Source organism: Pomacea canaliculata, linkage group LG7, assembly GCF_003073045.1.
Source record: "Pomacea canaliculata isolate SZHN2017 linkage group LG7, ASM307304v1, whole genome shotgun sequence".
Classification (NCBI taxonomy): Eukaryota; Metazoa; Mollusca; class Gastropoda; order Architaenioglossa; family Ampullariidae; genus Pomacea; species Pomacea canaliculata.
Window position 1 is genome coordinate 20,722,461 of NC_037596.1, and position 21,599 is coordinate 20,744,059.

At 39.7% G+C, this 21,599-nt stretch overlaps 3 protein-coding genes across 4 annotated transcripts; 1 reads left to right on the top strand and 2 right to left on the bottom strand.

The window, feature by feature from the left end:
* Window positions 1–1,481: 1,481 nt before the first annotated feature.
* On the top strand, window positions 1,482–3,844 carry LOC112567521 (ficolin-1-like). Its single transcript, XM_025244216.1, has 4 exons — window positions 1,482–1,663; window positions 2,460–2,556; window positions 3,016–3,180; window positions 3,615–3,844. The coding sequence occupies exons 1-4, from the start codon at window positions 1,637–1,639 to the stop codon at window positions 3,842–3,844; spliced, it is 519 nt and encodes a 172-aa protein (XP_025100001.1). The 5' UTR covers window positions 1,482–1,636.
* A 4,147-nt stretch (window positions 3,845–7,991) lies between these two features.
* LOC112568995 (ficolin-2-like) lies at window positions 7,992–12,753 on the bottom strand. The gene is made up of 9 exons (XM_025246627.1): window positions 12,744–12,753; window positions 12,334–12,433; window positions 11,876–12,015; window positions 11,512–11,664; window positions 10,781–10,909; window positions 10,358–10,479; window positions 9,771–9,867; window positions 9,287–9,451; window positions 7,992–8,463 (listed from the first exon to the last, which is right to left on the bottom strand). Exons 2-9 carry the CDS (start codon window positions 12,408–12,410, stop codon window positions 8,216–8,218), a joined length of 1,131 nt encoding a protein of 376 aa, XP_025102412.1. The 5' UTR covers window positions 12,411–12,433; window positions 12,744–12,753; the 3' UTR covers window positions 7,992–8,215.
* Window positions 12,754–13,233: 480 nt separating this feature from the next.
* On the bottom strand, window positions 13,234–21,495 carry LOC112568993. Of its 2 annotated transcripts, none has more exons than XM_025246622.1 (11): window positions 20,695–21,495; window positions 20,321–20,359; window positions 19,956–20,041; window positions 19,495–19,607; window positions 18,847–19,005; window positions 17,782–17,931; window positions 17,270–17,380; window positions 16,858–16,931; window positions 16,603–16,699; window positions 15,401–15,565; window positions 13,234–14,959 (listed from the first exon to the last, which is right to left on the bottom strand). In XM_025246622.1, the coding sequence occupies exons 2-11, from the start codon at window positions 20,339–20,341 to the stop codon at window positions 14,712–14,714; spliced, it is 1,224 nt and encodes a 407-aa protein (XP_025102407.1). In that variant the 5' UTR covers window positions 20,342–20,359; window positions 20,695–21,495; the 3' UTR covers window positions 13,234–14,711. The 2 variants fall into 2 exon arrangements, with proteins under 2 accessions (XP_025102407.1, XP_025102408.1); XM_025246623.1 differs by having other exon boundaries at window positions 13,236–14,959; window positions 19,495–19,604.
* Window positions 21,496–21,599: the final 104 nt, after the last annotated feature.

Sequence of the window (21,599 nt, forward strand, 5' to 3'; positions counted from 1 at the left end):
ACATATATTTAAAAGGTTTTCTGGAGTTAGGAGGTATCTCTAGAGGCTTCATCTAATTTTCCTGCATGTATTTCAGTAGATGACATCAAAAGCAGTTCAGGGAGTTCTGTTCATTTAAAAAGGTCTCATGAAGGATAATCGCGGTCTGGAGCTCCGAGTCGACCCAAACTGATTTAAGGCTGTGTTTATCAATGTCATTGTCATTGTCATTATGATTGTCTTCAGTTTCACTATTTATTTGACCTATTTTCTGTCAACTAGCAATCAAGAGAGATTTAGTGTCTTTTCTGCAGATGTTTATAAAATACTTTACCATTTTGTAGACTTGCAATCGCCTTTATTACCTTTGAAGTGTTCCTATCAGTACTTTAATTATTATTGTGAAATTTTTAGTAAATTGAAGTAATTGAAGTGATGTAGTAATTCTCGAAGACTGTTCAAGTAACAGTGTCAGAAAATAAATCTTAGGAATATTGTCAGTATTCAATTACTTTTCAATTAATGTCATCTATACTAGAGTACTCAGTATGGTGTTAGTAAAGTAATTTTCCTCAAGTAATAATGTCAGCACCTAAGTACTCTACATAGCCTGGGTCATTAAACAGTTATTGGTGCCCAGGGTCTTATTGTGATACCTTTTAAAGATCACTTTGTTTGTAAAACACTTTAACACATAGGTATCCTTTTTGTCTCTTTGTATATTCAGGTGTTGTATTTGTTGTGTCTAATCAAAGAGAGGGGCTTAGTATAAAGCAGGGGTGGGCAATTAATTTTCCCAAGGGGCCGGATGAGAAACTGGAATGGTTCTAGAGGGCCGGACTAATATAGTTAACTCAGTTTTACCCAATACTGTATATATAGTATATTTACTGGTGGGCGGCCAGCGGCCGGGCCGGTCAGAGACAGGAGGCGGGCCGGCGTTTGCCCAGGTCTGATATAAAGGGAAACATTTCATGAGTGTGGGCATAGCTGTATGAAAAACTGATCACACGTATAAATCGTGCGTGGTTTGAAAGAAATAAGAATTAGTATACAGAGTTTAGATGTCAGAATACCTTATATAAACCATTGTTTGAGGATATAGTGTGAGTAGTAAGCATTTTCTTTAACACACTCATCTAGAAGAGAGTATGAGAACCGACAGAGTACAAATTCCAGGCGCTGGTGTGCAAATACCGCCTGAACGTTATTTTCCGCTCGTCTGTCAGCCTCCCCTCTACACTGACACAAACACAAACAGTTTGTATTGGCACAAAATGTCCATGTAAAATACAACAACAATCGGAGAAGATAGCATAAAAACTGCCAAATATTCGCCTAAAAATATCCTTAGTGATAGTGAGAGTGAGCTGGCATAAAATACGTCATCCGTGACGAGATGTACCCCACTGCTGTACTGTCAGTTAATTCAACTGTAACTACTGTCCTGGTGTGTTAGTGCTAATGATTACTACACTCTTTATTAACTGTAATGTGATGTAATGAGTTTATATTTTGATGGAAATGATACATTAATGGAGAACTGTTTTAATGGCAAACAGAGTCATGTCGGGACTTGCAGACAGCAGGAGGCAAGTCAGGTGTCTACTCCATTGAACTGCCAGAAACCAGAGAGAAACTGAGAGTGTGGTGTGACATGGACTCTGGCAATGGCGGCTGGCTGGTATGTCTATGTGTTTGTCAGTGTGTGATGTATGCTCGTTGTTAGTGTGTTAATCATATGTTCGGTATGTCAGTGAGTGACATTGTCATATCTATCAAAGTGTGTAGTGATGTCTTAGAAAGTAGATGTGTTTCAGGTGAATGTAGTAAATCTTGTGTTTAATGATAATCCTTTTAATTTTATGTTTTAATTATTTTGCTGGCATCTGCCCTGATTAATTTTCTTTACTCCTCTTCACTTTAGTCCAAGCCATAAAGATGTGCTCCTCGTCTGATTATCGTCTTCTTAATCTTCCTATCACCAGACAAACACATATGGCCACAAGATGTTTAGTTATTGTGCAGCAAAACAGTGGAATTCTCTCCCTTTCCATACCGCCACCTACTCACTATTGAATCCTTTAGACTTGCAGTTAAAACTCACCTCTTCCGTAACCATTACTTCTAAACACCCTATACCATAATGCTAGTCCTTTGTCTCTTCTTGTTGCGATACCATGATACTCTTAGTTCTTGTTGTTTGGTTCCTCTTTGCGTTTTCTGTCTTTGATTGCTTTCTTTGATAGTGCTGGTTGATATTGTTTACAATGAACGAATGTCCTCATTAAAGTATGTTCAAACATTCATGTCAGTCAGTCAATATCGTGCAATTATCTTGAGTTTGATCAAAACTAGGCAGATTCTTTATACCTAGCACTTGCTAAATGACACGTGTTTACCAGGCACGTGACGATGTGAGTGTAAACAAATGCTAGAGTTCACGTTTCCAAGGTAACGACCTTGTCTGTCACGGTCAGGTGTTCCAGAGACGCCGTGACGGCTCCGTGGACTTCTACAGGAACTGGACAGAATATGAACAGGGCTTTGGTGACATCACCGGGGAGTTCTGGCTGGGTGAGATTTCTGTTTAATCTTTTTCTCACTGTCTTCCTCGTGTTTTATTTTTAATCGACATATAAATATGTCTGGTGGATTATAAGGACTAAGAAGGTTTCTGTTTTTTATGTTTTTAAATATTCACATCATGCAGTTTTTCATTAGCTTTACTTGTTATATCCCGAAAAAATAATACTCAAGCTCAAGCAAAAGAGGAAATATTTTTAATACTGTTGCAGATGAAAAAAGAAAGCTTAAGTGAAGACACTTTTTTTTCAAACTAGCTGTGCTGTCGTTAGTCGTGTTTTGTATCAATATAAACTTACACATTAAGCAATAGTCCAGTATTTAAAGATAAAGATAAATGTACAATGATCCATCTGATCTCACCGCTTTTCTCAAAATTCTGAGTGAGGTTTGTAAGATAGCATGATGTTTGCTGTCACTTATCGTCTTCACTTTGATGCCATACTTTAGGTTTATCAAGGCTTCACACCCTGAGCAAAGGGAGACCCACCCGACTGCGCGTAGACCTCGGAGAAGTGGATGGACATCGTCACTACGCTGAGTACTCGACATTCAGGGTGGACGGTCCTGAGACAAACTACACACTGACCGTGTCCGGCTACTCCGGTAACGCGGGTACGTGTGTCTGGTAAACAATATTCAAATGTCGCAACATTACTTGTTAACCAATTGTTATTTTACAGTTTATGTGTACAATAACCAGCTATGGAAATGATGTGTTAATAAACGTTTGTGTCGACTCTTATGTTGTCTTTCAGCATAACTCATAACTACAACCACATAGACACAAATCAGTTGGTACAATGCACAACATTTGATGAGCGACATCAACTAATCAGCTGATAAAATGAATTGCACGAGATTAGCGACATAAACGGGACCATTCACCTTCTAAATTAATTTTCTGTGATTCTTTCTTTCTCTTGTTTTCACTTGAGTTCGTATGGAGTGGCTACTTTTGCTGAATTAAACCAAAGAGAAGTTGTTTTTTTTTTCTTTTCACAACGGACCTTTATAACTAATTTCTTACTATGTGTGTGTGATTACAGGTGACAGCTTGCAGTATCACAACAACCAGAGTTTTTCAACCTTTGACCGAGACAACGACAAGTGGTCTGATGGCAACTGTGCCGTTGCCATTCACGGCGCCTGGTGGTACAAAATATGTCACGAGACCAACCTTAACGGCCGATACAAGGTTGACGGGCCGATGGTACTGACGGCGTCAACTGGTTTTTCACCCACTATGACAGGAGGAGCTTCACCTTCAGCGAGATGAAAGTACAACCAGTGTAACACCGCCTTGTCTCCTGTACTCTCACTGCTTACACCCTCAGTCTACTCTACACCACACGTGACACTCGTGATGTCACCTCAGTGCAGATGACTGGTCTCGTAATATTGGAGAATATAAACTCAGTGCATCCTGTTGTCCCTTAGTTGTTTACATTGATGATGATGCTAAAAGATTCTAATATACAAAGCTTAACACCTTTGATTTTTATTAATGAATTTAGCATGTTAATTGCTCGTAAACATGTCATGAACTGTAGTGATATATAATAGTTTATACAACTTATGGTAGTTTCACACGGTGTCAACAATATAACTGTTAACTGTTAGTTTCATTTTCAAATAATACAGAAACACTGATTGTATGGAAGACTGTTGCTTACTGACGACAGTAATACATGACACAATTTGCATTGTACGAAAAAGAATTAAAAATAAAGTTTAGTTGATATTATGTTGTGAAGCTTACTCTATCTTGTCTTCCATGGATTCAAGCGAAATTTTACACTTTGCGAGACCTTAGAGCTAAGCCTACTTTTTAGATAAACAATTAATTGTAAAGAATCAATTGGCGTTTTCATTAAAGTAAACAAAATTGTTAGTTGTATTGTTGGTGTGAATTTCAACATTTGACTACATGAAATAACATTTTTATAATATATACTAATATACTTGTGTCGCTGACAGTAACACGTAGTTGTGTGGACTGTGTGAACTGTCCCTTGATTCTCCCCATCCGCACGCACACACCCACAGACAGGTCAGCACAGTACGGGACGCCCAACACGGACAACAGCACAAACGCCGACACGCGACACAGAGTAGAACACAAAAATAGTTTAAAAACTAATTTTATTTACATTTATTTTCAGAATGCTCTTTTTCTTAATGAGCACATAAAAAACACAAAAGTGTAATAATTATGATTTAAACGAAATATAACTGATCACCATGACAACAGATCACGTGGGATTAAACCACAAGAATGTCATCACAGTAAATTAGCTGGCAGTTCAGGTGTCTAGCAAAGGGAGGTAACACGTTAATGCGCCTGTCACCATGAGAGAGAGAAGCGTTGTCTTGGGTTCGTATCTCCACTTCAACCTCTCTCTCTCATTCGACTTTTTTCTGGATATAAGCTATTGAAAAAGCTGCAGAGAAAGTGTATTCAAAGGAACATACATTGAATAGTAATTAGACCTCAGCTTGTAAAAGTACGTGTACGCTCTAGGACTAGTCTCTTTGACCTCCCTTTAGTTGAAATCAAGGTGGGTTATCCATCCTCTTTTGTAGTTTCTTCCCCACCCTGCTTGACCAGCTCAGCTGCCACACTATCAACACCTGACGACTTTCCTCCCTTCACACTGTGTACACCTCTCTCGACCTCTTCCCGTAGGTCTGGTAGGTCTGCAGGTTGACTGTCTGTAGTCTGTTGTCTTCAGCTGAAAGTTAAATAACTGAGAGAAGCCTGATAATATTTTACAGCGCATTTTGATAAGCTTTTGTTTCTTGTAGTGTAGAATATTACATTATATATACATACACACATATACGGAATGATAATGGTGGCTACAACTCACTACACGGTGTGTAAAATATTACATTTATATATATACGTGCACACATCTACAGAATGATTGATTTGACAACAAGGGAGGTCATGACTACTATACTTTAGTACTCTGTTCGCGAATTATCTCCCTTTGATCACTTTTCACAAGCTGATCCATTTCCTATTTATTTATTCAGATCACGTGCTGATCAATTACCAATGTACATGCAGTTAATTTTACACATATGAGGACACACAGGCAAGTGACTATACATGCCAATGTGCAGAAACCAGCAAACTAAAGGTCAGTCATCCCCTGACCTTCTCAGGTGAGAAGCGAACACGGAGCCAGCTTGACCTGAGGGTGGAGCCCATCTCCTGTAGAGAGACACATGAATCGTCAGGGAGCGTCGGTTGTCGCTGTCGTGTCTGCTGTTTGTGCGACTAACTTTTAAAAAAATTATGTTTGGCTTCGACATTTGTGTGATAGATCGGTATGATTTTCTTTTTATCGTACTCATTATTAAATGTAAAAATTACAAAGAGGAATAGGAGATAGGTATGTAATGACATGAAATCAAATGTGTCAAAGATATATAATTTCGTCTACTTTTGTTGGAAACAAATGTAAAATACAGAAAGTCTCTAATGGTCATGAATTTTACCAATTTGCAGTGCACATTACTTATCTGCAAAATGTCAGGCCTGGTTATAAGTATTTTACCTGTCCCAGTACAACAGAAGTTTGACATCAGCCAGCAGAAAAACAAACTTTGCCCACACTATTCCTAGCCCCACCTGCTGCACCCTGTAAACAAATGAAAATCCACGTGCGCGCATGCGCAAACTAAGAAATTAAGTTAGCACACGTGATTGCTGTTACAATGTACAACCTAAGGTGTGTTTACTGTTTGTTTAACCGATGAGGAAAGGGGAGCTAATGTCAACTGTCAAAGTCACACAACTCTCAACACCTACATGAGATCAGTAGAGTTAAATGATTTGTAGCAAAGTACAGGGGTGAGTACATACCATCATCAACCAATCACTGAAGCAGAGCATTTCACAAGTTCTCTCTAAAGGTCTGTAAGAGTCACGAAGGTCTGACCCCAGGATATGATGATATACATTGAAGTTCTGCAGTGGAAACAGACCGTTAATGAGACTAACAGCCAGGCAGATGACTGAGCTCTGACTAGACTCAGTGTCAGTGTAATGACCTGTACTTCTTATGACATCATACACAGTGTGCTAGAATGATTTCACATGACCCCTGAATAAATGTGACCCTCCACGACGAGGGGAGTCTTTAGTCGCGCTGAGCATTTTGGGGCTAGAGGCCATGAAATGTCATATTTTGTGCAGTTTAACTTTTTTTTAATGGATTCCTTGGGTTTAAACTTTCAGGAAAATACGCTGCGATGTTAAAATAAAAGTTAGAAATTGACTTATAACACGTTTTATTCCAGCTACCCTACTGCGATCCGTACCGATACTACTTCTTCTTTCTTTTTTCTTCTTCCTTCTTCTTTCTTTCTTCTTTCTTTCTTCTTTCATTCTTTTTTCTTTTTTCTTCTTTCTCTTTTCTTTCTCAACGGCAATGCACAAGTTGCCTTTTTTTTGGTTTTGTACCGACCACGTGTTATAAACACTTTTCCAAAATACAGTGATACCTCGGTTCTCGAACGCCTTGACTTTCGACCAAATCGGTATTCGACCAGGAAATTCGAGAAAATTTTGTCTTGGAATCCGAACAAATATTTGGAACTCGAACATCCGAACGTCCGAGATGAGCCGAGTTGAGCCGAATGGCGTTCATTGGGCCAGCGCGCCTTGCTTGCGTCATCAGTGTCAGTGCAGAGAGAGAGAGAGTGTGTGACGTTTTTGTGAAGAGAGTCATGAAATGTGTGCAAAATGGGCAGAAATCGCAAATTTTGTTGAACAACATCACCCTGATAAAGTGGTAGCAAATAGAGCAGTTAACATTTTTAATGACAATGTTATGTCCACTTTCCAAAAAATTTTGCAAAGGAGAAAAAAACAGCAAACAATTGACAAATTCTTCCGTAAAGAAATCAGACAAGCAACTGCAGAGCAAGATTCTGATTCTCCTCAGCAAAAGATACAGAGAACAGAAACACCGAAGAGCAGTTACCCTCTGTTTTTATTGAAGAGGACTCCCCTTCAAAACAATAACCATCCCCCTTCCTTCCTCCCTCCACATTCATTCCCTCCTGCCATAAAGTTTGGTACAGGTACAGTAAATGAAACACAATTTACTGTACTGTACAGTACATTTTATTTTTTGTTTTGTTTTAATAAATACACTTTTATTTCTTATTTCTTGTTGAGACTCATGTTTTTCTACATATTATATACAAATTAGGCCAGTAAATAGGCATTTTCTGGGGCTTGGAACGAATTAATCCAGTTTCCATTATTTCCTATGGGTTTCATTGCTTCGGTTCTCGAACAATTTGGTTCTCGACCGTCTTCCCGGAACGAATTATGTTCGAGAACCGAGGTATCACTGTAATAATTACCATCTAATATTAACAATAACACAGGTTGTTTGTCCAAATCAGATTTAGAGAAAGTAATTTTATTTTGATTATAGACATCCAGTTTTACTAGCATACGTGTCAAGTATAGTATTGTAGTCCCGAATGTGTGAGGATAAGTAAAAATTAAGAAAACATCAGTAGGGGAGTAGGGGGTCAGTTTTTGCTCCACAGTATAGTTGCAGGAAATTCACTGTTGTGGTTAGTACAGTAAGGTGCTGAGTTCAAAGAACAAAGCGCGGTACTAGGCTGGTTTGATTTTCATCTCGCTGACCCTCTGTCTCCTATACCTCCCAGGGCTGGAGGACCAGACGACGCCCATCAAAGGACTTTTCCCGGGGTCGTTGTTGTGAATGCCGTTAAGAGCGGAGGTGATACAGTCATGATACCACCAGGCGCCGTGATACTTCTGGGCACATTGCCCAGGTGTCTTGTCATTGTCATAAGTTGAAAAACGATGGCCATTGTGACCAATCAGGCCGTTGCCAGCACCTACACACACACACAAGCAAGAAACACATACAGAAACAGCACACTCACACAGACAATACACATACACACACTGTCACTCTATTCTATCAGCTTATATTCATGATGGTCGCTAAAGAACTGACTGCAGCACAGTCAAACAGATCTTCAACTATGGCTTCCTGATAGAAAAACATATTCAACACGGTACAGACCTTTACTATAACTTAACTGGGGTGAAAAAAATATCAAAGGCCTTTAATAGATTCGATGCATCATGCGAACCATGCAATCGCTTTATCCTAGAAATATAAGCTGTATAATATTGTTCAACGACGGTATTGGATGGCCAAAGCTGACAGTGTCCCCTGTGTTTAACATCTGTCTTGGAGAAAACTTTGAAAGCGTGGGCACAATATCTTCCTCATTATCGGAGAAAGATCACTAAGAAACCTCTGCCTTGAGGCAGCAACAGCTACAGGTCATCACGAGAACGAAGACCACGAAGTACAAAGAGGATAGAAATCAGCTCAGGCAGCAGCACAGAAGTGATGAAACTATCGGTTTGTCTACACAAGGTTACAAAGTAATTGTCAGTTATTATTGTTTACATAAACTGACAAAGCAGCTCCACGTCGCTCGCTCACCGAGACAAGAAACTGTCTTCTGGACGCCTTCCTGGTCGCGAGCCAGTACACACACGGCATTGCTATTTGTTTACAGGACATTTCTATAGTTGTTTACTGTATTCACACAAAGTGCACTTTTCTTTAAAAACTTACTGCTTTTTGCAAGGTATAACAATACACTAACGACATTTTAATGCAGGGTTAATGTATTCACATACTTGAACTTCCCAAGTAGCCGAACACGAGAATTCTGTAGTTTGTCTCAGGACCCTCCACACGGAAGGATGCGTACTCAGCGTAGGACATTCGTTGAGAATAGTCTTCCAGGTCAATACGAAGTCGGTGTGGTCTCCATGTTGTTATTTTGTGAAGCTTGGCTAAGCCTGAAGTAAACATCACATTGAGAAGGTCATGGTCACAAGTTAACAATGTTCTTTGGTTGCATACAAAATATTACAGCAGCTTAACGCATTATTATAATTCAGGAATGCAGTTGATTACCCAATAACCCGTTTTGTGAAATAGATATAACACACTGATTTCTGAATGTTTTTCTACCGCTGTTCAGTTTCTGTGTTCAAGTTCCGTCTTTCGGAGTTCTTTTTGAAACACAGCACACACCTCTCCTACTTTTTGTACACCTGCTTATTGTAGAAGAGGTAAGATGTTGAGAACAGTGAGTGAGTGAGAAAAGGAACTTGCCCAGCCAGTAGTCCCCCCGGATGTCCCCAAAGCCCTTTTCATATTCAGTCCAGTTCCTGAAGAAGTCAACTACCCCGTCAAAGCGTCTCTGGAAAACCTGTGCGCGACACACAAGGACAATGATCGTTGCCATAGATACTGATGCGAAGAGATGGGTTCTGTGAAGAATTTAATCTTTTTTTAATGAACACACATACTGTACTTATAACTGATCGTCATGATCATGCATTCTTGAGGAACTCGAAACAACCTGGTTTTGTACCTCCCTGATAATGATCGTACTCAGACTAGGCACAGTCCGTGTTACAGTCGTGTCACGTGTTAACTGACAGTTTAATTTTTTTTAAAAGAGGCTGTAATCGACTGTTGTGCCAAACCTGTTCTACGAGTGAATACGAGGAGATATATCAACATTAGACATTACTGTACGATGAGGTTGTAAATAAAGAAACGAAAAGATGATGAGAAAAATCACTGACTAAATATACACATCATGGCTTGGTTATCTAAAACTAAGATGCTTACAATGTGTATGTGATGTGCTGAGTAATAAGCTAAGGCAAGCCAATGAAATATGTGATGCTTACTAGCCAGCCTCCGCCACCCAAGTCCATGTCACACCAGACTCTTTGGAGGTTTGGTGTGTGGGGCAGTGGAACAGTGTAGACACCGGACTTGCCATCTGGCTTCTGTCGATCGACACATGTCTCTAGCCAATGTAAGCAAAGTATAAACTGTACTACACTCGGTAGAACAAGGTCATAATAGTAATATTTATGCGCATTTCTCCACAGACCACTCAAAACGCTTTACAAATATTTTCGGACTACCAAAAACTTGAAACACACATTCAAACAAGTACAATATGTATATAAATGTATATAGCATTCATACATACACAGTGAGACAGAAGCTCAGGTTAGGTATTTTATTTCACAACAAAAGATAAGAATTGTAAGCTCCTATACACAGCAGCTAATGTAATTCCAAGGTTTTGTACTTATTATTACCAGGATATGTGTCCGGATTCTCTAGGCAGGTCTTCTGGTAGTGGGTCCAGCCGTGACTGATCTTAGGATACCATTCTGACAGCGCCTCTTGTGATGTGATGTCATGAGTCACACATTGTCCTGTATCACCTGAGGTACATCAGCACATACAAGCCATATCTCAGTACAGACAACAACCACAGCTCAGGACAGACAACTGCCTCCTCAATATTGTTTCAATTTAAGGACACTGTCAAGAACTGGCCAATTCACCGACTCAACAATTACGCATTCTTTCAACAATAGAACAAACGATTGCCTTGGGTTGCCCGGATAGAATGTATTGGTTTATTGGAATGTATTGGTGAAGGACTTTCACGGGACACCACAAACCCTCACAAAGACCAACTGCCGTCTCATCTGCGTTATCAAGCTTACTGAATGAATTGTTATCATTCAAATGGTAGATGGTTACAGTCGTGAAAGGGAAATGAAACAATATTACATTCAAACAACACAAATAGTTATGCAAAAATAGAATACCTATGTTTCTATTCTAGTCTTATGCTTTCAAGTCTTCTTTCCTTTTCCCTGAGGCCAGCAGACTAAAGAAGAGCCAGAGAGCTAACAAAATCATAATAATGAGAAAGAACTGCAAAAAGGGTGGCAAATGATCTGAGAAATTAAGAAAGGCTTATGTATAAAGAAATCGTCCTTGTAAATATGTAAATTGAGACACTTGCTGCACCAACCTTTAAAGTCAAAGGAAAGACAGTTCGTAGCTGTAGTACACAAGTTCTTGCATGTCTGCAAAGTCAGTCCATTCTGTTTTACAATATTCCCTTTTCGTATTCTGCTGTCAGGGTACACCGTGTAGTCACCCTGCAGGTCGGCCGGGTAGCATACTGATACATCATTGGAATACGCAGTTACTTTTTTTGTACTTATACAAATATATTTTTTACTTTCTTCTTGCATTGGTTATAAATATTTTTAAAACTCATCGCAGTAAGCAGTAAATAATTTATTCAACATCTTTTCTTTCTTTCGACAGCAGAAATATGATTTATTTCCTACTTTTGTCTTGTATATCGTAAGAAATATGTTCATACTCACAAGAAGAGCACGTGCCATCGTATTTTGTGAAAAAAAGGCCCGGACGACAGAGGCACTTGTCCAGAAAACACACAGAACCTCTCTGACTACAGATGCGATTGGCGGGGCAGGTTGAATTAAACCAGTGCGCAGTGTGGTGTCTGTAACATTTTGTGAGTTAAATTTTAGAATACTATTTATGTTCTATTACGTAGGCAGTCATGTGACCTGACCAAAAGAGTAACTAAGGAAACGTAGGTCAAGAGTCGCAGATGACTGAGTCATCTTGCCGCTATAGGCGGATAACTATGTTGTGGTTGTTAATGATGCTAATTAGTAGACAAGTAACACCCTAGACGCAGGTCTCTTTGAACATTAAAATATCAAACTATCACAAGCTGCAGACATAAATGATAGGAAACAGTTCAAAGTTGTGCTGCCTTTGTCATGAATATGGTCGTACTGGAAGTAATAAATACCTGTTTATACTTTGTGCCATATATGATGGTCTCAAAGAGGTAGCCAGAAGAAAAATCAAAGTAAAACTTGTTGACATCGTAGGAAACTGTTTGGATGAAACTGTTAGAGACATTTGAATTCAGAAAATCTCAGGCGCATTTCTGTGTACAATCTCTGTGTACATGACAACATGGCAAAACTCAGTAAATGTTTATAAAAGATTTTAAGATAAGGTTAATGTAAGGTCAAAAGACTGAAATCAAAGGTGAAAATAATGCAAAGAGACCGACGAGAAATGTGGGAACACACACACAAGATAAAGAGAGATGTTTACAAAGTCAAACGCGTCAATACACTAGTAAGACATCCACACCTGACAGTTTACACAGATAATGTTTGAAGCAGTGCTAAGTGTCGCTCCTCACATCACCTGTCTCTCTCTCTCTCTCTGCCTCCCAATAACCTTTCGGAGCGTTAAGAGAACGTCAGGCAGGTAACACGGTGACGTCGTCATTATTTATCTTATCATCCACTCTCGTCTTAGCCTGTGACGTCATGTGTTTGTGTTTACATGTCGTATATTCCGAGCATTTCCTCTTAACGATCTTATCCTCTTCTTTCGAGCATCATTCCCATCCCTTCAGTCTATTAAGGAAATTTGGATTTGTTTTAACATTCCCTAAGACATACAAGGGTCATTAATCGATGCCACAACACTCTGAAAGATAAGAAAGAAAAGAGTTATCCCCAAGTTACTTACAGAGGGAGGCAGGAGCAGAGTTTAGCGTATTGTAAACTACGAGATTCGATGGGATCTCTTCCTCAACTTCATCAGCTTTCAAAAACAAAACAAAAAGTGTTCGACACAGCTTAGAAGAGTCCGTGACGAGACGAAAATTCAGTTTAACTCAGTGCTTCGTTGAAATTATCAAAAGGGATGTACAAGCCATTGAGGGACTGAGTGACGATTAACACACACGACTTTCTTACTGTTAAAACACCAGAAATGCCAGTGAAAGACTTACCTGATGTCACAGCACCACACATTGCAGTCAACACGCGAAGTCGTCGATGAATCACAAACAAAGGGAGGTCATCATCTTTAGAAGACACGAAGTTGCACATGCAGTTGCGTACCTTGACTGGGTTCTTGGCGATGACTTTGCTTGTGACAGGCACAACTAAAACTGTAGTGATCAGGCTAGAGTACGCCCTGCTGTGGTTGTGAAGCTGCTCAATATAAGCGCTTTAGTAGTAGTAGTAGCAGTAGTACGCTCCCTTCTACTTAATGTTTTAAAATCTACCTACTCTTACTAACATCAGCAGAAGGCAGCAGCAGCGTTGTTGTTGGTAATAAATTGTAATTGTACGAGTGATAAACTATTACAAACCAACCAAAAGTGAGCGAGAAGAATACAAAATCAGTAACGGGTATATCCGTGGCACTTTTACTATTTTAACTTATTTAAGATTAGTTAGAAATACAATAAAACAGCCTCTCCCCTCATCATCGACTGAAGCAATGATAGTATATATTGCTCTTGACACGGCAAGCCACTTGAAGTATGTGACGTCACAGGTAAGGTAGGAACAGCGGCTGATAAAATAACTGATAGTGACGTCACGTGTATCTCAAGAATGGTCTAGATGCAAGATTGCATTTGTGTATGCTTTCTATGATGCACAATCTTACCTTCCTCTTCTCCTCATCTTTGTCTTGTAACTAGCGGTTATTTTATTTATGATTTATCTGGTAGCTAGTCCTTGTTGTGTTTATTTTTTTCTGTACTTTTATCTCAAAGCACACTTTCCTAGTACACCTGCTTACTGGAATTAATAAACTTTGTCATCATCATTGTTCTTGTTACCTGCTGGTCAGTTCTTTTGTCCATGCTGACAAATATGACAACTCAAGCCCCTCGCAAAGACTTTGCAACTGGTATTGAACCAGCCTGCATTAGGGTTCAGATGTCAGCAATCTAAGCACTGTAGATACTCTTCATATACCCGTATACCAGGCATGGTGAGATGCACTAAACATAATCTTCATATACTGCATGTAGCAGACAAGGAGGTTACTCATATACCACGGACATACTACTGATTTACATCTACATACGTATGCAGACATAAGCCATATTTAGAAGAAGGGTTGAAGGAAATATGCTGTCACATAAAATATTTCTTTTTCCAATTAGTCAGACACACGCTGATGTGACAATATTTATTTCCCCTTGCTTAATTATTGAGAAAACTTTAAAATTTTGTTTATTTTCAATGTGAGAATATTGAACATGTTAAAGATCTCAACCAACGTCAAAATCACAAAATTAAAAGTCTTATATTTTCGTCTACATCATCAACATTAGCATCGACTTCACAGCAGACTGTACATGGTTCAGGGGTTTGGCCGTATTCTCATCTCGGTGAAGAAGAAGCTTGTGGAAATGTCTGTGGGCTCAAGCCAGTTGATACCATCAGTGCCTTCTGTCCCATCCTCCTTGTAGCGGCCATTGAGGTTAGCGTGGTGACAACTGTTATACCACCAGCCTCCATGCGATTCCTTGGCACAGTTCACTTTTTTACGGTCATTGTCTTGGTCATATGTTGTGAAAGCCATTTTGTTGTGAATTTTCATGCTGTCACCTGCAAATAAACACACACACAAACGCTGTTGCCGCCTGCTTTGACAGCAACGCCACCTGGCTGCCATCGTTGTCATCGCCGATTCGAAATCAAGAAACATCTCGTTATCATCTCTCCTACCCTCAGCGCCTCTCACTCCCCCTCCAGTGACCTTATAATGTCTTTGATGACTCCTATTTTGCATTGCTTAACGGATTCATTGCATCTGTTCTCTAATCTCACAATGTAGACAATGTTTATTACATCCGACGCATTTATCCATGTGTACACAAGTTAACTCTGTAAACCCAGTTATTAAGCCAGTCATTAAGTTCATTTTACCATCGAGACTCAAATCATATGAGGATATGGAAGAATAGCAGTTCCTGCACAGACAAAACCTGAACTTCAAAAGAAATGAGCACAGTTTGAACTGATTTTATTCATCAGTTTCCACAGTACCTGCAGTCCCGGTGTAGTCGGACACACTTAGTCTGTATTTCGTCTCAGGGCCCTCGACAGCGAACGTTGAGTACTCGGCATAGGGACAACCTCCTTCGCCATCTCCAAGGTCTATATGGAGTTTGTACCTCATCCGGCTGGTGATGTTATGAAGCAAACTCAATCCTGTTATCATCAGATGAAGCCATGAAGTATACATAAGATAGTTTATACAGTAAAGACAAAACTTTAGAAAAGTATTTATAGGAGAATATCTTAGGATTATATTCTGTGTGTTGGGGGTGAGGTGATCAGAGAATGCGTGTTTTCATGTGAATTACTTACAGTATTATGTCACTTCATCGTGATGTTGATAATACAAAGTTTTCAACCGTTCATGTTTCTTTAAATCTTTTTACCGTCGCTTCTTTTGGCTAAGGTTCAGACATGATGGACAAATGATGGAATACAAAGCTGGCATTCGCTTCTGTCTTTATGGTAAACATTGCAAAGAAGCTGTTGATGACACGAACGATGTGTCAGGATGTGAATCCCATAATTTTATCGCAGAATGTCACTCAGGCCACGTGATTTCTGATGCGACCCGGTCATTGATCACACCTTTTCACGTTCCATCAGTCATCAGGACTGAGCCTCGACATCTTTACACCCTTCTCAGCTTGCCAATGCTTCTATGTTACTCAGCTGCTGCCACTGCATCCTACTCGCATCACTTATCTTCATCACAAACTACTTTCTTGAGACACTTTGTTCAGTTACCACGTTTGCTGGGAATTATTTAATTACTCGTACGCTGCTAAATGCTTTCAATGCCGTTTGACAAGGTTCTATAAAGAGCTGATGTTATTCGAAACCAAATGAGAAACAATTTGTTCAGAAAATAGACGGTACAATGAGATGAGTTCAGTCTGCAGAACCGCAGTTTTGTATTAGTCCTCGCTAAATATAAAGCTGCGATCAACACGTGTACATATATATATACTGGATAATGTTAACTCCTGATTAGAATTTTGTTGCCTTAATCTTGTGCTCAAGGGAATGTCCTCAATCCTAAGAAGATCTTGGAACTCACGCCAGTCCAGGAGAAAATTCAGAATCAAGAAAAAAAAAAAAGCTGGATAGGCAGAAATGTAGAGATGCACATAAAACAGTCAGACATGATGGATGGTGAAGAAATGATTACGCTTGAGAAAGGTACCTACCCAGCCAAAACTCGCCCTTGGGGTCACCAAAGCCCCTTTCATACTCGGTCCAGTTCCTGTAGAAGTCCACAGACCCGTTCATGCGTCTCTGGATAACCTGCGGATTTTGTAATTGTTGGATACAAAGAGGTGTTGACAGAAGCCAAGCGTTCTTATTCTCCTGCTGATATGTACTAACAAAACTACACCAGCGAGAACGAAGCAAATACTAAGTCATCAAACCCTCCATCCAGAAGCTGCATGAAGCGAACGTACCATCCAACCGATCCTTTCGTCATCCTTCACACATCTTCTAGCCAATTCGGTGAGCTGTGCTTCCTTCGTCCAATCTTTTCAAAAATAGGAGACAAAATACAAAGAATATTTTTCTCCTTTCCATCTCACTGGACTGCTTAAAATGATGATATTACTAATTATTAGGATGTCACTGGTATCTTGCTGATGTTAAGAAAGAATCCACTGGAAAAGATCATGTCATTTTAAAAAGAAGCAAACAGTAATAAATACGTTTTACAGAAACTGTTATGTCTTCCATAAAGTCTGCTATCAGTCATCGTTTTGAAGTACCTTGCATTTCTAGAATCGTGCAGAATTCCTTAAATAATTCAATGTCTGGCATCTACATTATCTTTAATGTATGGTATGCATCACTCTTAATTAAAAGTACCTGGTAGACAAGTTCGCTGGTAGTGGGACCAGCCTTTGCTGCTCTTAGGACACCAGAGTGAAGAATCTTTGAGTGCTGTGACATCATGGAGCAGGCAGCGACCTCCCCAGGCTAAAGAGAAAATTAAATAAAACCAGAAATAAAATAAAGAAGGAATAACTTTGACTGTCGGACTGAGTCACGACCATCATACCAACACACAAACAATTGAACGAGCAGACCTGCTTGGGAACTTGAACCCAACGCACTAGCGTTCACCCCACTCACCCATATGCAATATCTATAATAAAGACAATTTTTAATTCGTATTTTGCATTTTTATGTATGCTTTAATACTCTTACCTGAACCTCACCCTATGTTTATAAGCGTGTGCTCTGCGCAAGAGGTAGGAGCAGCTGCGTTTGCCCATGGTGTGGTCCAGCAGTAGTAACGATAACCAGCAACAAATGAAATACAAAGCGAGATAATTACTCTTCCTCTACAGTCTACACGACATGGCGAAGATGCAAACCTCGGTAGCCGAAGGACAGGCATTTATATTGGATGCAGAGTTTCATGCAGTGGTGAACACTCAGGTGGGTATGGACGCCTATGTAGTAGCCATGGAGGACACTCACGGGATACTTCACAAACGTGTTGTGCAGTGTGGAGTCGTTGCATGCTGTAATAAGATAGGTCGTCAGGGTCACTCACTCTCTATCTCTCGTTCTTTGCTTTACATTTCAACGGCTTAGATACTAACATAAAATGTCTCCTTGCACTACCTAGAAAATACTAAAGATCTCCTTTCAGAAAATATAGAAATTAGAAGGGCAAACGACAAACGCCTTATTAATGGTGAACTAGCTTATTAAATAGTAAAAATATAGAAACGTAACAAAATAAAGGTACAGTATAATAATATAACGGGTCTTCTCGTAATGGAGTCGTGTTTGACTATAGTCACTATACCGTCACGTGCACTAATACCGTCACGTGCACTAATACCGTCACGTATTGCAATCACGTAGTGTGAGGGTGAAGAACACGCATGGTTGAGGACAGTCAGTGATGGTAATATTGTCACGTTCCAATCGCATATACAGTAGTATTGTAGACGCATCGTGATGTATCATAGTATCCTGTGTATTATAGTCGCTTGTCTATAACCATCGACTTCAACAAGAAGGTTAAAGGTCAAAAAGTAGTTGAACGGTGTAGGTACATCACAAAAACATGGCGAAGGTAAAGGTCATCCTCTAACCGTTTGTAGTTTGTGGTGGAAGGGGGAGGGGGAGATAGATGATTACTAAAGACTGTGTGTGTGTCTCCTCCTCTCTGCCTTATCCTTCCTCAACCCTCATTTTCAAAAAAAGGTACTGAGCTTGGAGCTCTAAATGACTCAGCTATGCCACCTGTTGTCCTCCTTTGAAAATGAAGAAAAACCTTGTCGTAAAGTGCATTCCAAACTGTCTAATTAGGACAACAGTGTACAAATCAGTCTAAACTAACATGAATGTCATGATCCACGCCAACATCATCAACGTTGTTATCAGACACGTGGTACGTGACACGTGACACAAGACACAACACTTACTGGCGGAGCAGGCGCCTTCCATTGTCTGTAGAAAGAAACCCGGTTGGCAAAGACAATTGTGGAAAAAACACTCGACGTTGTGACCTGGGCATTGGTTGTCATGGCGACAACTGTTGTTGATGTTTAAGGCCCTGGCATCATGGGGCTGGCCTGATTTCACTGAAAGAACATTTCAATCAAGTGCATCAGTTGCCATTTGTATTGTTTGTTTATGATGGGTATATATATATAGGGGACAACAAATTGAAAGTAGATACATTGACCTGGGAAATAACTGTCAACAATAAATATTAAACAATAAACAATAATCTGTTTCAAGGGAATCGCTGTCGCTGCAGTCACCATACACAATGCTACAACTGTCATTAAACACCATTGTGACATTCCTGATTGCTACTGCACAAAGACAACAACAATCTTTATTAAACGGAAGTAATGAGATGCAGTTGCTCTCACTGTCACCAACCACGTCAACGGCGATGTAGGTCCTGCTGCTGCTGGTGGTGTACATATTGCGAGTGGTTGTACAATGTTTCTTACTGTAATGAGCATCATGTCAGCTTATTGCTGCTCTGTGTGGCGTGTGATGTAAACATGTGTGATGTAAACATGTGTGATGTAAACATAGTTGCTTGTTTGTGAGCTCACTTGTTTGTTGTTTCGTTTCCATAACCCTTCTTTTCACCCGGGGTGTGTTTGACCCTTGCGCAGGAGATGACCCTCCCGGCGTCTGCGTTGGCTTTCGGCTGAGCTGTGGTCTGCTGGTCAAGATAACGACTTGGATGATTACAAACCAAGTTTATAAGAAACTGTGGTCAGCACACTGCTTCATTATGATATTTCTTGGGTAAATTTCATGGTCGTGTTTTATTTTGAAGTTTAGTAGCATTTTATAGAATGTTGCATGGCGAAATTCAACAACAATTCATAGCGACATAGTTTCATTTTTATTGACATTATATGTTGCTGTTTACTTTAGTGGAACCTGTCTGTGACATTCACGGATTTCCTTCTCTCCTCTAAACAAACCACGTGCTGCTGGGTTAAAATAAACAAATGCTATAGACAGTCGGATGAGGACTTCTAGTACTGGGGATCGAAATACTTACCCTTCCTTTTTCTCGTTCCACATGTTTGACATAGCAACAAGAGTAAGGATGAACGACAACATCCCCCACTTTGTGACCTCAATCAGCTGCAATATCCAATTGTCAACATCATTATTTTTTCCCAAGTCATGTATAAGTATTGACGTATGATGCATACAACACCTTGGCAAACTTATTTACAGAGCCACTCACTCTACTAAGAATAGTACCTATATCTACTCATCTGTCAACCTCTCAGTCCGCCAATACAGAAAGGATTCATCCAAACGAAACATTAAATGCTTGCATGTGTGTGTGTTTGTCATGTCTATGATAGAAATTTCAAGAGAAGAGGAGAATTGTAGTATTTGTAATTTTTATTTTACCGTGCTCCTTTGCCGTGCCATCTTCTACTTGTTAGCTATCTATAACAAACAAACAAAAATAAACAAAGGGGCCATAAGTTAAACAAAAAATAAGATCAAGTCAAATTTCTTCAGAGCTACAGGATAATTTACTGACAACATGAGCCGATGATGATGATGGTAATGAGCATTATGTTCACAGACACAACACATTTGTGACTTATAAACACGACAGGCACATCTACAGACAGTGTTGTAGACGAAGAAACATGACACTAAACTATTTATCCTCAATTAATCTGAGATACTTTACCCACTCCCACAACATTGTAGCATCTGCCTTGATGATGATTAGAAATTACCCTTCCAATTATTAAAAAAAGTAAATGAATCACCGCCAGGCGTTTTGTAGACCACACATGGAGACGACCACAGACAGGTGCAGGTTCAGGTGTAGGACTCAGACAGGTAAAGGTAATATTCTAGGACGCAGGTGCAAGAACAGCGAGTGTTGAAAACAAGCTAACGATGACAATCTCACGTTTGTCGTCTCTTGTGAGCCACCAACACTAGCAGCAACATCACAGCAGCCACCCGTGTGTGTGTCGTCACAATCAGGATTGTATTTATCACCAACGACTGATATCTTCCTTTAGCATCATCGCTATTTTTGGAAACAAACTGTATGGTTGCGATCCTGCTACTTCTAAAGATGCTACTCTACCAGGGTGACTGTTGTGCTCAGGTGTGTCTACCTGGTCTGATGCCAGCCTCTTCTTCTGCTCGCAGCTCCACAGCGATGGTGCTGATGAGTTTCTGTATTATTATCAGCATGACTTTGATAAGGCTTCTGATTCTTTAGTTCTGGCACCGTTTGATGTTTCATTTTTATTGTCAGGAGTGTGACTGGAGACATTCTTTGGACCATAGATACGAAAAATAAACATTATTCCGAATTGGTGGAGGGAAGAGGAACATTGACGACACCTTCTGTGGGCAGACTTAGAGTGGGGATAGCAAAAAAAAAAAACAAAAAAACAAACAAAAAAACCAAACAAACAAAAGCAAAAAAAAAGATCATGACGAAAACAAAACTCATATCAGAGGATGTGACATCTACAGGGGTTAGTCATGACAAGTTGTATACAAGCTGTACACACCTACATCAGCTCATGCACATGATGTTCACATTAAAAACCATTTCATTGCTAACCCATTTTAACATAGAACTAATGTGGTGTAAAGATCTCATAAACATGTTTAAAATGTTTAATCTCACAGGCTCTCTCAGAAAAAGACA